The 17,569-nt window shown below is 44.5% G+C and overlaps 2 protein-coding genes across 2 annotated transcripts; both read left to right on the top strand.

Moving 5' to 3' along the window:
• Window positions 1-4,801: 4,801 nt before the first annotated feature.
• On the top strand, window positions 4,802-7,171 carry LOC125663160 (uncharacterized). Its single transcript, XM_048895465.2, has one exon. The coding sequence runs from the start codon at window positions 4,802-4,804 to the stop codon at window positions 7,169-7,171; it is 2,370 nt and encodes a 789-aa protein (XP_048751422.2).
• A 7,116-nt stretch (window positions 7,172-14,287) lies between these two features.
• Window positions 14,288-16,187, top strand: LOC130053882 (uncharacterized protein F54H12.2-like). Its single transcript, XM_056161529.1, has 3 exons — window positions 14,288-15,322; window positions 15,506-15,673; window positions 16,131-16,187. The coding sequence occupies exons 1-3, from the start codon at window positions 14,288-14,290 to the stop codon at window positions 16,185-16,187; spliced, it is 1,260 nt and encodes a 419-aa protein (XP_056017504.1).
• The last annotated feature ends 1,382 nt before the right edge of the window (window positions 16,188-17,569 follow it).

Below are 17,569 nucleotides of genomic sequence, written 5' to 3'. Positions count from 1 at the left end.
CTTTCCGCATTTGATTATGTCTGGCATACTCTTGAAAATGAAAAAAGAGTATCCTGCATTAGCTGCATTTTAAATTTCCCTTTATCGAAACACTTGGTCTCTCTATAGATCTGGGTTTTTACTATATCAACTAGGAAGTCTCATAATTGTTCATGAAAAAGTGAAGATAATGAACAATCTTATAATGATTACACAATTGAGAGTAGGGTAAACACGGATCCTTGTTAAAGTAAATATGAGTGGTGGCAACTGCTATGCATTATTTTTGTATGGGGACGCCTTAATTCAATGAGAAACAATTTCTCGGAATTAGTCAAAGATAAACCAATTTGTATATTTTACATATTATTGAACATGCAATTTTTAAAACCATTATAAGAACACATGGACACAAGTCATACAGTTTGAACGCAATCGCACAAGTTCTCTCTTCTTTTTAGGGGTTCCAGGGTTTTGATGGCTCGTTCACCTCGTTGCAAAAGTCATTACATTTCTAGTGGCTGTCAGTCACTTATCCAGGGTCCTAACTGTCCGCATTTGTAACAGGGTACATGGGGAAATCTAGCGATCAATGCTCCATTTCACTACAGATGTACCAGAGGTTGTTATTTTTCGATGCTGCGAGTTTGGTTGGATCTATTTCCTCCACCTTTTTTTTTTTTTCAAGGATAGCCATGTGCTTGGTGACCTTCTGTTCAATTCAATGATTCTTTTTCCAATACTGAGTTGATATAGATAATGAAAAACTTTTCTTCTTCTTTGGGTCTTGAGGGTATTCCCAGCTCTCTCCTCAGGCTAGTTCGGGGAATAAATAGATTTCTGACAGGGCAATGCATGGCCTGAACCATTTTCACTGGTGAGTATCTAATGTCAGCTGATCAGACCTCTCATACGTTAGATAGTCAAATGCTATCTGACGTATTTCATACCGATTGTTAGACCGTTCTTGGCACACTGATTTCGACTATGGATAACTCCTTTAACCGGATCAGGATATAGGGCTCACGGCGGGTGTGACCGGTCGCCAGGGGATATTTACTCCTCCTAGGCACCTGATCGCACCTCTGGTGTGTCCAGGGGTCCGTGTTTGCCCAACTATCTATTTTGTATTGCTTATGGGGGTTATGAGATTGATCATTGGTCGTTAAATTCGCCTTTCGTGTATTAAGCTGTAATAACCCATTAGGATACTCTTGGGGAGACTGTCGGTTGTTAAACACACTTTTTATACTTTTTACGACGCCTCTTTTTTCTTTTCTTTCCTTTACCCCCTTGGACGGCTCCGGCTATGGCACTAACAACCATAGGGAGGAGAATGGAAAATATTCCGTGTCCTTTCTGACGCCTGACTCCGCGATGGTACTTCATCGTAACTCGACTTTTCTCTTCAATACACCTTTCGGAAATGAAGTTTCACCAGTGTTCTACCATTTAAAAAGGGCATGGGGGTCCCCAGAGAGGTCATGATGTGAATGTCGATGGTATCGAAATGTTTTTTACTCAGTTTCAAATAGTCGGCCCTGATGGGTTCCCATTTGGCTTGTTGTCCGTCCACCAGGTGAAACGTACAAGGAACCACCCTTAATAATTTCAATTCGTTGGACCCCACCACTTGAGGGTTCACGACATCGCAATACACGTACATGGATTTCAGATTTTCGTAGACATCCGTGGTATTGTTCCCCAAGTAAGTCACGTTGATCCATTTGATTAGGGTTTCGTTCGGAAGGATGAGTTTCTGACTATCCATACCGAGCTTGTAAGCTAAGGATGTGGGGAAGCGAACGCACAAGGGGATTTTTTTGAGTGTTTTCCCTTTAAACTGATACATGATTCGCTCGTATTTTTCGAAATTAACTAATTTCATGAAACTCTCTTCTTTGGGTTACCCATCGTTTTCCATATCTTTTTCATACTTCCTGCCAGTCCTTCGTTGATTTCGTCGATTAAAGCCGCGGAATGAACGTAAGCTCCGGGTCTGAAGTGAATTCGGACGATAGCCATCTTGCTATCGATGATTTGAGTCCAGGGGGTATTGGGCCATTCGACCAGTACGGGACACTGCCTCAAAGGAAGCAGCTTGACTTTTTCCAGTCGAAATCGTCCCCATTTGATAATATCCGGATTTTTGACGTGTTTAAGGTACTCTTCTGGGACGAGGATATCGAAATAAGCCTCTTCCACTGTGATGTTTTTCAAGGCATTGGGAAACATCATTTCGGTTAAACCGACTTCCCAATCCCCGTCCGTCAAATCCAGGGATTGGGGTAATAAGATTTTAAACTGAACTGAAGTATTGCTCGGAAAGGATTCCTTAGACCCATCACTGGGAAGGGTAAAATAAAACCCTTCACGTTGAGCCATGATGACTTAAATGATGAAAATGACCTACTCCCGTCTCTTCATACTGGTGCCCATCTTGTAAAGTATCTTATTTGAGTTCGCTTCGTAATACCCGTGTCATAAAAAATAACACATTTTTGTAGGTTTACAACTTTTATTTATTGCATATTTTAGATGAAAAATGTCATTTGATGTAGCTTTTTCCTTCAAATAGATGCAGGTCAATATTTGAATGAATTCAGTTTTTAAAGACGGTGTTTCTCGTTATACAGTGGTGTGATTATGTCACATCGGTTAGTCTTCCCCCTCCTCCTCCTCGTCTTCCTCGTCCTCCTCGTCTTCATCATTGTCATACTTATCTAGGTAAGATTCAAGTAGATATTTGTGTTTGCGAAGAGCCATCTTGATGGATTTCTTTAATCCATGAGTAGTATAAACCCTCCCGATAGGGAGTTCAACTGAGTGCACTTTTTATGCAAATGAGGTCAAGCAAGGGCGGCTTCTGATTGGTCAAGCGATGTCGGGGTCAACGGAGTGGTTCAATATCTAGGACGGGGTCAACCCCAGCAGGGGTTGTAGGCCGGGTGTCGGGTGAATAGGCTAGCCTATGGCCGCTGGTCTAATTTTAGCATGCGGTACTTTCGCTTTGAGTTCCTGGAATGAGTTCCTGCTATTTTTCTGAAAATCGGTGTGAAATCCTGTGTATTAAATCTAAAAGAATAACACAAGGTTTTAAGTTGACATGTTTATTAAAGAACAATGGTACAATCCCCAGAGCTGGCACGGTCCCTAGTTTTACCCAGCGCTGTCTACAGGTAATATATATAAAGCGGCGCGCGGTGCATTGGGTGTCACTTTCGACATCATGTCAGACAAGTTACCTAGTGGACTTCCACGGAGTTATATTGAACAGCGATTGAGATTTTTGAATGATCAGCTGAACAGACAACGGCAGCGTGAATTACAACTCCGCAGAGAGAATCAACGGCGATTACAGTATTTACAGCGGGGAGGGGGGAAAAAGAAACTCATTTCGGATTATTACAAAATTCAACTGGAACGAGGACGTCAATCACGGAAATTTAAAGTCAAGGAAAATGTCTACAATGTTGCCTTCAAGCCTATTCCAGAGAAAGAAAATACAGCCTTCATTCGTCGCCTCTTCCGGGATATGTTAAAAAATGTGAAACAGGAAATGCAGTGCAATCCCAATGATTATCTACGTTTAAATATTCGGCACCCGTCTCTGGATTCAGCTATTTGGTACGAATTTACGCAAACCAATCAGCTCAACGAGGACAAAATTCTGAACAAAATAGAATCCGTGCAGCAATCTAAAAAGGAATTCCTAATCACCGACGGGGCAGTGCAGATGGATTTTTTCCATGTCAAATATCCACAAGGCAGCGGGTGCACTAAGAAAAAACATCTGCATGTGGAAAAGGAAAAATTCAAAAACTCCAAGAGAGCGATCGTTCGCATTCAAAATCCTGAGGATTCTCTCTGCTTGTCCCGGGCTATTGTGGTAGCACGTCTACACAGCCAGAAATCAAACGACCCGGCATGGGAAACGAAATGGTTACGCATGAGAAAAGGGGATTTCAAAACTCTCGACCAGAAACGAGAAGCGATAGCCTTGATGGAACAAGCTGGGTGTGTTATGAACCAGCCGTGTGGGCCACGTGAATGGGAGCAATTACAGCACGCGCTCGCCCCGCAGTATCGATTGAAAATATTTCAATTCAAAACGAATACAACTCGTTTACGACTGGAACCTATTTACAAAGGACCGGGGCACGGGACTTGTTTGAATATCCTACTGGATAACGAGCATTACGATGCCATTGTGTCTATGCCTGGAGTGACGGAAAACAGATACTATTGCGATTATTGCGATGTTGGCTACAGTCACATTGAAGAACATCGGACCGTCTGTCCTCATCGATGCTCATTTTGTTTAGCCGATACCCCCTGTACCCCGGACGGGACTCAGACGAATTGCCCTCATTGTAAGGGATTTTTCAGAAATGCAGCTTGTTACCAGAACCATTTAAAACCCTACAGCAGTAATACAACGACCACGGTCTGCAGTTTAATGGGGCGCTGTAATCAGTGTCAGAAATGGATGTCCAAGAAATTATTAAAACGCCACGCGTGTGGGGGTCAAACCGAATGCCGCATCTGTCACAAAGTCGTCACCATGCCTCATCACTGCTTTGTACAGACGAAACCCAAACCTAAGAAAGAAAAAGAAGAAGAAGAGGAGTTGAAAATATACATTTATTACGATTTCGAATGCAGTCAGGAAAACGGTATTCACATTCCCAATTTATGCGTGGCAGAACGTGTGTGTCAACATTGCGACAGTGTGGATATCGACAAACCCTGTTCTCATTGTGAAGGATTCGGATCACAACGCCGCTTCCTATTTCAAGGACCCGACACGTTAAAACAGTTTATGGAATGGCTCTTACAGAGCGAGACCGATGAGCAAGGCCATGTGGAACTCAAACACGATGAAGCCACCATCATTGCCCACAATTTCAAAGGATACGATGGGCAGTTTATTTTGAATTACCTGGTTCACACGGCGTGTATCAAACCCACCGTCATCCTGAACGGCAGTAAAATCTTATCCATGCAAGTCTTGGGGTTGAGATTCATCGATTCTTACAACTTTCTACCCTTTGCTCTTGCCAAGATGCCCTCTGCTTTCGGATTAACGGAATTGAAAAAAGGATATTTCCCACACTTTTTCAACACGACAGAGAACCAGCAGTATGTGGGTCCTTACCCGGCCGCTCATTTCTACAATCCTGACGATATGTCCACAGCCAATCGTGAAGCCTTCTATACTTGGTACCATCAACAAGAGGGCAAAGTCTTTGATTTCCAGAAAGAATTCTTAGCTTACTGCATCTCGGATGTGGATATTTTACGCCGGTGTTGTGCCCATTTCAAGTCCACCCTGTTTGATCTGGTGGAAGTAGACCCCTTTCAAGAATCCATCACGTTTGCCAGCACGGCTAATTTAGCCTACCGACGAGGATTCATGGTTGAAAATACCATCGCCATCATTCCTAATATGGGCTACCGGCCAGCACGACGATATTCAGCTAAAGCTTGTCGATGGCTCGCCTGGCTAGAACATCAACATCACTGCATACGACATGCTAGAAATGGGGGCGAAGTCACGCTTGGACCCTATACAGTAGATGGGTATGATGAGGAATCTCGTATCGTGTACGAATTCTATGGTTGTTACTGGCACGGCTGTCCCACCTGTTTCCCGAATCTGTTGACTGACATGCATCCTCATCGTGTTCAGCATACGTATCAAGACCTCTACCTGGACACCTTAAAACGAGCCAGTGCTTTAGAAGACCAAGGCTATACAGTCGTGAGCATATGGGAACACGAGTTTGATCGTCAGACCCAGACCAATCCCGACTTACAGGAATTTTTACAAGGAGTCGATATACAAGATCCTTTGAATCCCCGTGACGCTTTGTACGGAGGCCGGACCAATGCTACACGACTGTATTGTGAGGAGGGTGACATGCGATACGTGGATGTCTGTTCCCTGTACCCGTACGTGTTGAAATACAAGCCATTTCCCGTCGACCATCCCCAAGTCATCACCAGCCATTTCACCGATGTCAGAGACTATTTCGGGCTCATTCGTTGTCGTGTCCTCCCACCCCGAGAGCTGTATCACCCCGTATTACCTTACAAGACCGGGGGCAAATTACTCTTTCCCTTATGCCGCACCTGTGCGGAACAGCGCAACTTAGGACCCGACGAGCGGTGCCAGCACACCGATTCTGAACGCAGTCTCACTGGCACCTGGGTGACCACCGAACTTCACAAAGCATTAGATCTAGGCTATCGTCTCGACCGCATTTACGAAGTTTGGCATTTTGAGAAAACCAGTGACCACTTATTTCGAGCGTATATCAACACCTTTTTGAAAATTAAACAAGAAGCTTCCGGATTCCCCGAGGATTGTCAAACAGCCCAACAGCAGCAACATTACATTGAGGAAATTCAGCAACGAGAAGGCATTGCCATGAATCCGGCCGACATCCAGAAAAATCCGGTCCGAAGAACCATTGCCAAACTCTTTTTAAATTGTTTGTGGGGGAAATTTGCTCAACGATTACAATTATCCAAATCCCTGTATCTCACGGAAGAAGAAGAATTACAACAGAAATTACAAGATGCCACTTTAGAAGTCAAAGGCATCGAACTCTTAGAAAATCGTGAACGCCCCGAATGTGATATGATGCTGATCAATTATCAGGAGAAAGAAGAATTTTTAGAAGACTGCCCCTTTGGAAACGTGGTGCTGGCGTGTTTTACAACAGCTCATGCTCGTTTACATTTGTACGAGACGTTACAGCCTTTGGGAGAGCGTGTCTTATACTTTGACACGGATAGTATCATCTATCAGCACGACGAGACCCAGTTCAATCCGACCATTATCAACAGTTTAGGCGGCTGGACCGATGAATTGGGTGGAGATCGTATCATCAAGTACATGTCGGGCGGGCACAAAAATTATGCATACGAGACCCAGGGGGGAAAATCTGTCTGCAAAGTCAAAGGATTGACACTCAATTATCGTGCCTCTAGAGTCGTGTCTCTCGATACGTTGGAAAAAATGTTAAAAGGAGAAGAAGAAGAAGTCCATGTCCGCTATCCGCACTTTATTCAACGAACCCGCCAGCATGATGTGCGAACCATTCCTCTGGTGAAGAAATACCGCATGGTGTATGATAAACGTCAACGTATTCATGACTATGACACGCTGCCTTACGGGTATTAAAAAGGACATGCTAGAGAAAACCATCAGTCGGCAAAATGACGGACTACGAATCACTACATAACCCGGGTACACCACGTTATGCTCTACTGTCAGATCGAGTAGCGTCGTTTGAAAATGCTCCCGAACACTTGCAGAAGCTATTACCTACCATTGCAGAAGCGGGATACTTTTACAAAGGGTACGGGGATAGCACGTGCTGTTTTTATTGCAACTTTGGACTTCACCATTGGGGAGCTGTCGACAATCCTTGGATACAACATGCTTATTGGTATCCTCACTGTCCTTACCTGAAGTGTAATAAGGGCAAACAATGGGTACGCCAAATGTTCGACGCCGTTAGCCGAATGCGAGACACAGGGAAGGAATGGGGAGACTTGTCTGTAGACAGTGTGGAGAATCCGGCTACGACGACGGAGAAATGTCATCTGTGTTTAGAAAGAGACTTGAGAATAGCTTTTTTACCTTGTGGTCATTTATGTACTTGTGCTATATGTGCTACGGGACTGAAACAATGTCCTATTTGTAGACATAGTGTTGAGCAAGCTGTACGTATTTTTATTTGTTAATAAATATGTATGATCCCATGAACTTGTGTCATTTATCAAGATGTATACCTACGAGACACTTGAGCCTTTTCAGTTGAAACATGAATTTACCATGGTGGTGGCTGGACCCTCTAAATCGGGTAAAACGGAATTTGTGAAGCAACTGGTACAAAATACGCAGTGGATTGCACCGCCTCCCGAAAAGATAGTATGGTGTTATCGAGAATGGCAGTCCGCGTACGAATCCTTACAGGACAAGGTCACTTTTATCCGCAATATACCTCAAGACGATGAGCAGATAGTGGCGGATCTCAGTACGCGTCATCTACTCATTTTTGATGATATGATGGGAGGTAAAGCCATCGAATCGATTGTCGACTGGTTTACGCGCAAAGCGCATCATCGCAATACCAGTGTCATTTATATCACACAAAATCTGTTTGATCGAGCAGTACAACATCGTACCATCAGTCTGAATGCTCACTATCTTGTGCTGTTTAAAAATCCTCGAGATAAATCTCAGATTGGGGTGTTAAGTCGGCAATTACAAATGCCGCATTTACTTCCAGCCTATGAGGACGCCACCCGTGTACCTCACGGGTATTTACTAGTGGACTTGAGTCCTCAGACGTCGGACGATTTAAGATTAAGAAGTCAACTCTTTACCAACTTGGCTGTGCACATGCCCCCGAGAGTATAAATAATGTCACATCATGGGCAGGTGTATCATTTGAAAGACAGTCTTCATCATGGGTAGACCTTCCGCGAAGAGTAAATTAGTCAAAACGTTACGCCGTTTACAACGGGAACGGGATCCCGTTCAACGGAGCCATCTCATTGAATTAGGACGTAGAGCCTTACTCAACTGGTTTGCGATGGGCGCTCGAAATTTATTGCGAGGGGTCTTACCAGGCAATAAAATCACTCAGCGGTTCATTCAATCCCATCGCCAAGACTTGAGTGTCATTGCCGATAAGAAGTCCAATGAAGAAGAGCGTAAAAAAGCCATTTTGAAACGAGGAGGCGCCGGATTCTTAGGAGGGACCATTATCCGTCATTTATTCAAATGGGAAACAGGCCGTAAGCCCCGTGGGGGGCAACCCAAGAAAACCAAGAAACCACGGGCTAAGAAAGCTAAAAAATCACCTCAGAGAATTCCTAAACTCATTATTCGCTTACCTAAGAAGACACCTAAGAAATCCCCTAAGAAGTCCCCTAAGAAGACACCTCTCAGGATGAAGAATCCGTTTCCCAATTGGGCTCCAAAGAAAACCCCTCTCATTGTGAAGATGCCGTTTCCCAAGGCCACTCCCCCCAAGGCCACTAAAACGTTAGCCAATCTGAAAGCCGGATTAGCTCAAAAGAAAATGGAACGACCCATGCATGGACCTATAGGAAGTTCCAGAACCAGTGATACTGCTCTACCGAGTTTTGCTCATACCTTTGGAAGCATGAAATTTCAACCCTTAACCACCTCAACACCGGTTCAGGTGCAAAAGAAATATAAATGTAAATTTTGCCCTCTGGTCTTCAATGCGAGAGAGAACCGCAATCGTCACGAAGAGACCGTCCATCACAAGCGTTTTGATCCTAAACATCCGAGTGCCGTTGTCCTGGACTAGGTATAAAAAGGAGGGGGAAGGTGCCCCACCCTTCATTACCATGGCTCATACGAAGAAGTGTGAATGTCGATTACGACCTCATTTACCGCTCTTGCAGACGTTAGCGGCTCCTCACTATTCCACCAAATTAAAGACAGAGGTGTTGAAACATTGTTCCAATGACTGCATTTTAAAGATTTGTGAGATTGTGTACAATCTATTAAAAGGGGTGATTCCTCTCAATCCTACTCAGAAGCGACAACTGGGTCGAAAGAAACACATCTTAAGACGCTTAGTCCGGACTCAACCCGTGAAAAAACGACGAGGTATACTCATCCACCAAAAAGGATTGGGTTCGTTTGTGTGTGGCAAGATTTGTAAGAAATCATGAGTCGAAAAATGGTGTTGGTACCGGAAGCGATGCTCAACGAATTAAAAGGAAAATTACCTAAACCTCCCGAATTTACCTCGACTATTGGTTTACGCAGTGATTTGGATGAGATTGAACATCGAGATGATTTAACCGAGAAAGAAAAAGTGGGGTTGTACGGTCATCAACTTCATCGCTATCGTCAATATTTACAACAAGCTCGACATCCCACCCCAGCGACTCTACCCTCCCCAACCACTGCAGCCAGTGCCGCCTCACCACCCACAGCCGCCTCAGCATCCGATGACTTGGAGGAACAGATTATCAAAAGCGTCAATAAACCGGGTCGAAAGAAAGCAGGTTTATTACTCGATCATCTCAAGAAATCCAAAGTGGTGACTTGGAATAAAGAAGGAGAAATCAGTTATAGAGGACGCAGGGTTCCCGATTCCAATATTGTGGATTTAATGACCGAAGCCCAACGACAAAGACCCTTAAGACATCGTGATCCCCCCACGGGATTAGAGGAATTTGCTCAAGCGTTAAAAGAGACTCATGCTCCCAAAGGATATGTGAACAATCGGGATGTTATAAAAGCCATGGACAAACCAGGGAAAATCAGTACGCCTAGACCTCTAGAGGAAGAGGAGAGCGGATTTCAAGAAATCTCGGGATTTGACCAATCGTTCTATGAAACTCCCAGACGAATGATGACCCCTAAAAATATCTGGGAGGCTAGTAAAAAGACATCACGTGAGATCGGAAAATGGTTAAATCTACCATGAAACCAGAACAGATCTTACAGCGACTGTATTACGATCCCAAGACAGGGTATGGGGGAGTCCAGGCGTTGTATCGTCAAGTGCGTCAATTAGGACACAAGATTACCCTGTCTCAAATTCGAGAATGGGTGAAAGCTCAAGATACCTATACCTTGCATAAACCGATACGGAGGAAATTCAAGCGACGACAAACACGAGTGACGGATATGGATGAACAATGGCAATTAGATTTAGCCGATGTCTCCAGCTTGAAACAAGACAATAATGGGTATACGTTTTTATTATGTGCCATTGACGTGCTGTCTAAATATGCCTGGGTCGTGCCTTTAAAACAGAAAACGGGGAAAGAAATGATACGAGGCTTACGACGGATTTTTCGAGAGGGACGTCGCCCCGTGCGCATTCAGTCCGATCAAGGAAAAGAATTTACCAATAAAGAATTTCGTCAAGCCTTCAAATCCATTCATTTCTTTACGACCCGTAATGCCGAAACCAAAGCCAGTATTGTGGAACGTTTTCAACGCACGCTGAAAGCACGCATGTGGCGGTATTTTACACGTCATAAAACACGACGGTATGTCGATGTCTTGGGGGATCTGGTGTATGGTTACAATCATACCTATCATCGCAGTATCCGGCGAGCTCCTGCTCAAGTCAATGCCAAGAATGTCTTGACCGTATGGAAAACCTTGTATGGAAAACAGAGTGCCGATACCACGAGTCGCTTGCAAGTGGGGGATCGTGTACGCATTAGTAAAGCCAAACGTACGTTTGAAAAAGGATATTTACCGAATTGGACCAAAGAACTGTTTACCATCTCTAGAAAAGTGCCAGGACGAAACGTCTATCGCATTCAAGATGATCACGGGGAAGAATTAGAAGGAACCTTTTACGAGAAGGAATTACAACAAGTGATTAAAGACGATGATGTCTATGAAGTGGAGGAAATCTTAGGGTATAAAAAGCGGCGTGTGGGAAAAAAAGTCATTTCAGAAGTCAAAGTGCGTTGGAAAGGATATCCTCCCAGTTTTGATTCATGGATTCCGCAAGCGGATCTCATTCGGCCATGACCGCCCAGTGGACTTTCTTGGGTGAAAAAGTCCCTCGAGCAGAAATTGTGTATTTTGCACAATTATTCCTGTGTTTAACCATCATTATCACCTCGGTCGTCATGTTAGCCTTAGGCGATCCCAATCGCGATTTTTGGATGGTCACCTTAAGTTCTTTGGTGGGCTACGTCATGCCTAGTCCACAAATGACGTTAGCGAGCCCGAGTATAAAACAGGAACGATCTTCTTCAGATTCACCAGTTCACCATGGCTAACACACAGTACGCCTGGAAACAAGAGGGAAAGAAAACGGCATGGTTTGCGGATAAGCAGATGTGTTTGATGCATTGTAAACAACACAAAACGTCCACGCATCCTGTGTACTTGTACAAACGTATACTGATACCTCACGGATGGTCAGCCTTTATCATGAAGACCAAGTATCAAGAGTTTCGCTGGAAAGTCAAAGCCTTCTGGGGATTGATGGGACGACAAGACGAATCCGATTGGACCTTAAATGAGAGTCCTTGGTTTGACCATTCCGAGGACTGTCTCAGACATTTTAAAGACATGATCAATGAAGGTTATGATGTAGCCGATTGCTGGGGAACCCGACACTATCTGGTGATGCGACGACGCTTAGCCCCGAGACGAACCCTGACGTTACCAGACTCGGATGCGTTGATGTGGGGTGGTGGTGGCCGCGATCAAGAAGAATGAATTGAATGTATTGTCATGTTGTATGTTGTTTCAAATAAAAAATTGTGAAAAAACAAAACGGTGTTGTGTATAAATAGAGAAGGAAACAGAGACAGGGGCTCATTTAAGACATCATGGCTGGAGGAGGAGGAGAAGGGTTTTACATGACTCTGTTGAGTGATGGGTCGATGGAATCGTTTCCGACGAATACGACTGCTCAATTTAAAACGTTATTGCCACACACCATGGACTTAACGGATGGAGAATGGGAAGTCGGATTGACCGAAATGATGTACTCGGCCAACTTACAAAACGTATCGGATAGCGAGGCTTATGTGGACGTTCTCATTCCAGATCCGTATACGCAACATGTCCAAGATCCCAACACTTATAAATGGGAAAGATTTAAGACAGAGAATATGGGCAAAGTCACGATGGCCAGGTGTGAGGTGGTGGTCCCCTGGGATCTGACGCCATGGTCCCATCTCTTTGCGGGAGGGGATAGTTTATTTCCCTTCGATATCATTCGCATTCACTTCCGTTCCGGAGCTTATACACAACCTTTGGCGTTAATCAATGAAATCAACGCAGCCTTAAGGAGAACCCTGTGGAAAGTATGGACCGAGTTAGGGAATCCTAACGACGAGGGGAACAACCAGATCTTAGTGTATCACCCCGAGTACGATCGTGTCGAGTATCAGTTTAATGGGAAAGCACTGAGATCCACCCCCATGTGCATTCGTTTCCCAACGCCCTTAGCGTACAAGCTAGGTCTGGATAGTGACAAAATGATCCTGGGCCAAGAAACCATGACGAAATGGATCAACGTGAATTACTTGGGGAACACGACCATGGATGTCTACGACAATCTGAAAGCCATGTATGTGTATTGTGACATTGTGGATCCTCAAGTGGTGGGCACCAACAAATTGAAATTATTGAGAGTCGTCCCCTGTACGGCTCAATACGACGATCGACAACAAGCCCGTTGGGAACCGATTCGAGCCGAATATTTGAAACTGAGTAAGAAATATTTCGATACCATTGAGGTACACATCATGAATTCTTTAGGGCGTCCTATGGGGTTTTTAAATGGGCGCTCCTTAGTCAAACTTCATTTCCGCAAAGTGTATTGAAAGATGAAGTACCATCGAGGAGTCAGACGCCAGAAAGGACACGGAATCTGGTTTCTCATTCCATGGATTGCCAATGCCATTGTGGGTCAAGCGGGGCAAGGAAAGAAGAGAAAGAGACGGCGTAAAAAGTATAAAAAGCGGGTGTAACCCCTAACGAAGTTCATTTACATCAAGATGCACTACCATAAAGGTTTAATACGGCAGCAGGGTCACGGGCTTGGAGCCCTGTTGGGAATAGCTAGCAAAGTGGCGGGTCCCCTGATCAGCGGATTATTAGGTGGAGCCCCCGCACAACAGCAACAACAACAACAGCGTCCTGTCTATCAAGAGAGATATTATGATTACGACCGCCCTTATCGCTCTTATCAGAGGAGACGACGTAGAATCCATCCAACAGAAGAATATGATCCAGAATCTAAAAAGCAGAAGGGAAAAGGATTTTTCACCGATTTACTCAAATCGGGGGCTAAAAGTGCCTTAAAGGCTGCTGCTAAAACAGGGATGGATGTGTTAGATAATAAACGATCCCTCAAAGACGCTCTCAAGACACACGGTGCCCAAGCCCTGAAAGAGACAGCAGGGTATGCTCGTAGGCGAAGGTCTCGAAAAGCCCCATCCAAACGAGGAAGAAAAGCGCGCACAGGAATACTCAGGAAGCCTGGAACCACGACCCTCAAAAGAAAACAGGTGGGAATACAGGAAGGAAAAGGATCTGTTAAAAGAAAACAACGTATCTTAGCTCGGGGAGGGCCTCATAAGAGACCTAGGAAGCAACCTAGGAAGCGATCTAGGAAGGGAGGTAGGAAGCTAGTGAAAAGGGGTAAGCCAAAACGCTCTCTGGATATTTTCGACTGAGAACCCTATAAAAAGGGGGTGAGAAGGAGACCAGAACACATTTGATCCCAGTTCACGCTGAGTAACACATCGTTCCAATATGATGCACCGAGAATCTTGCGCTTGTGGCACCAGCAGTTTAGAACTGTTTAAAGTGCCCCCGACCAACGTCACTTTAGAAGATTCGAAATGGATGGAATATTATCCCATTTCCAGTACCCTCAACTCGGATACGGCTCCGATTGAATTTGAAATCAAAGGACAAGGAGATGAATATCTGGATTTATCCCAAACTTATCTCCAGATGGGCTGTAAATTCACGAAAGCCAATGGAACGAATCTCACAGGAGGCCATTCGACCTCCACCCCCGTGAATAACATTCTCCATTCCTTGTTCAGTGAAATCGATGTCAGTCTCAATGGAAAAGTCATTACCCCGGGGACGGATACTTATCCCTACAAAGCGTATCTGGAGAAATTGTTGTCTTATGCACCCAAGACTCTGGAAACCCAGATGAGAGCCTGTAGCTTGTGGGAAAAAGATACGGCAGGACATATGGATGAGGTCAAATTAGAAGCTCTGGCTCAAACTCCTGTGGAATTTGCAGTAGTGAATAACAAAGTCAACATCGCGGCCGTCATCCCGACTCCCGAGTATCCGGATGATTCCAAGAATGTAGGGTTGAGAAAACGTCACGAGAAGATTACAGACAGTAAGGAGATCGTGTTGATGGATCGATTACATCTGGATTTGTTTGAGCAAGAGAAATGTCTCCCTAATGGTTTGGATGTCCGTCTCAGATTCAATCGCGCTCGACCCCAGTTCTACATGATGACCGATGCCGGGAGTAGTGGGAAAGTGGTCATTCAAAGTATGATCTTGTGGGTGAGGAAAGTCAAACCTGTGCCGAGTATCATTAATCTCATCAATCAGCAACTGAGTACTCAAACGGCGAAATATCCATTGAGACGAGTGGAAGTGAAAACCTTCACCATTCCTAGTGGCACCCAATCTAAAATCACCGATCATCTGTTTCAAGGACAGATGCCTAAACTGATCGTGTTGGGCTTTGTGGACAATGCGGCTTTTAATGGGGATAATACCAGAAACCCCTTTCATTTCCAAAATGAGAGAGTCAAGAAATTAGAAATCAGTATCAATGGAGAAATGATGGAAACCCGACCTTTGGAACCTAATTTCACCGACGATCAGTACCTGAGATCGTATTTGAGTCTGTACAAAGGCTTGGGAAAATTAGGCCAGGACTGGGCTCCGGACATTACCCTGGAAGAGTATAAAAACGGTTACACCCTCTAGTGTGTGGATTTCACGAAAGATCAAGAAGCCCAGACGGATAAATTTCATCTCATACAGACGGGGAACTTGAGAGTGGAAGTGCAATTTGCCGCCAACGTAGCCAGGACCTTAAACTGTGTGGTGTATGCCGTGTTCGACAATCTGCTAGAAATCAACAAACAACGAGAAGTCAGCATCGATTACTAAGAGAGAGAGATGGATACTCAGCAATTGAGAGATGTTTTACAACGAGATTTAGGACCGGCGTTTGCAGGTGTGTATCCTCGAGATGTCATACCTGAGCTGTTACCTCATCACAAAGCCATCGTGGTGAATACAGACCCTCACGATCGCCCTGGAGCGCATTGGGTTTGTTTGTATTTGAGTAGCCCTACCGTCGAATATTTTGATTCTTACGGATTACCTCCCAGCCATAAAGACATCCAAGACTTTATTCAACGCCACGGAGAGACTTGGATTCATAGCACCCATTGTTATCAAGATTTGAATACGGATGTCTGTGGACAATACTGTGTGTATTTTTTACATCAACGCCATCGACATAGAAGCACCGTACGAGAATGGTTACTTCCCTGGAAAGGCACGGCCTTACAACGCGATCGTTTTGTGGCTGATTGGTTTAAAGAGACCTTCCGAAAACCGAGAACCCATCAAGGACAAACTTGTCAATGTCAAAGACTGAATGTATTGTAAACTATGTTATTGTTATTGTTCATAGTTGGAGTTTAATAAAACGTTGGAAATTTTTTTCTTTCTTGTCATTGTAATCAACCATGTCTTTTCAAAAAGAATGGGTAGCCCTGAAAAGGGCTGTTTTCTTTCTCTCTCTGTTCTTGGTCTTTTCTCTTCTTCTTCTTCTTCTTCTCTCTTCTCCTTCTTCTCCTTCTCTTCTTCTCTTCTCCTTCTCTTCTTTTCTTCTCGGTCCCCCTCACTGTCTGTTCTTCTTCTTCTTTCTTCTCTTCTTTTTCTGCTCCTCCGGGGCTTGCTCGTGGTCAAACACAAAAACAGGCAACCAGCCGTGTTTAAAAAACAATCTCCCCGGAGGCCGTTGCACCACTTCTAACTCTGCGTCCCAGTTTTCTTCTGGCGGGGGCAGATCCTGGCTCATGGGCGGTGGGGGAAGAGCCTCCCGTGAGGCCGGCGGAGCAATCTCTTGCTCCCAATCCTCCTCCCATTTGATACAATAATCATTCACTGTAGGGTCTGGTCCTACTCTACGGCTCATGGTTCTGGTTCCTTTAAAAAATCGGAATGCCCGATTTTTGACGTTGCGGTCGTTTTAAAAAGGCGAGAGCGCGGACGTCCTCGAAAACATCCCCTACCTCAGATGGCTGACGTCATGTTGATGACTCATCAAAAAACACTATATACATAGGTCACTTGTTACCATTTTTCTCAATCATGTCGTTTGAACGGTACGTGCAAGATGAGAAAGATGTACTAGTGTGTGGGTATTGCCGAGGACCTTGGAGAACTTGTGGTTGTTTTCATTATAAAAAAGAAAACATCCTGGCCAAACATAAGTGGATAGAGTATATGGCAGAGCTGAATTATTGTCCCTTTGTCTATAAATGTTGTGGTCACACTAGAGAACCCTGGCTACCGTGTAAGTGTCCGCAGCATTGTACCATCACCCCTGAAGAAGAAATAGCACATAAGGACTGTACCTGTGAGATCTGTCAGGAGTTTAGAGAGCGCTGGACTCAGAGAAAGTTTAAACCCCACCTGTTTCAACATTGTCCTTACAGTCAAGAACCCCGGTCAACGTGTACCTGTGAGACCTGTCAACCAGCATGTCGGTGACGGATCTACGAGGAGATGTATTATCTCTACCTTGGGTGGATGCTATTGTACAACAATGTAACTGTTTAACGGTGAAACCTCATGGGTTAAGTCAACGTATTGCCGACCGATTTCCTTGGGCTAATCTGTATGCGACCCGACAACCTTTAGGACGGAGAAATTTAGCTATAGCAGCGGATCGAGGAATACCGGGTACTGTGTGTATTATGCCTCATTCTACTCATCCTGATGTGATCTGTTTGTTAGCGCAATGGGATTACG

This window comes from Ostrea edulis, chromosome 4 (assembly GCF_947568905.1).
Source record: "Ostrea edulis chromosome 4, xbOstEdul1.1, whole genome shotgun sequence".
NCBI lineage: Eukaryota > Metazoa > Mollusca > Bivalvia > Ostreida > Ostreidae > Ostrea > Ostrea edulis.
This window is presented reverse-complemented; position numbering and strand designations above follow the sequence as displayed.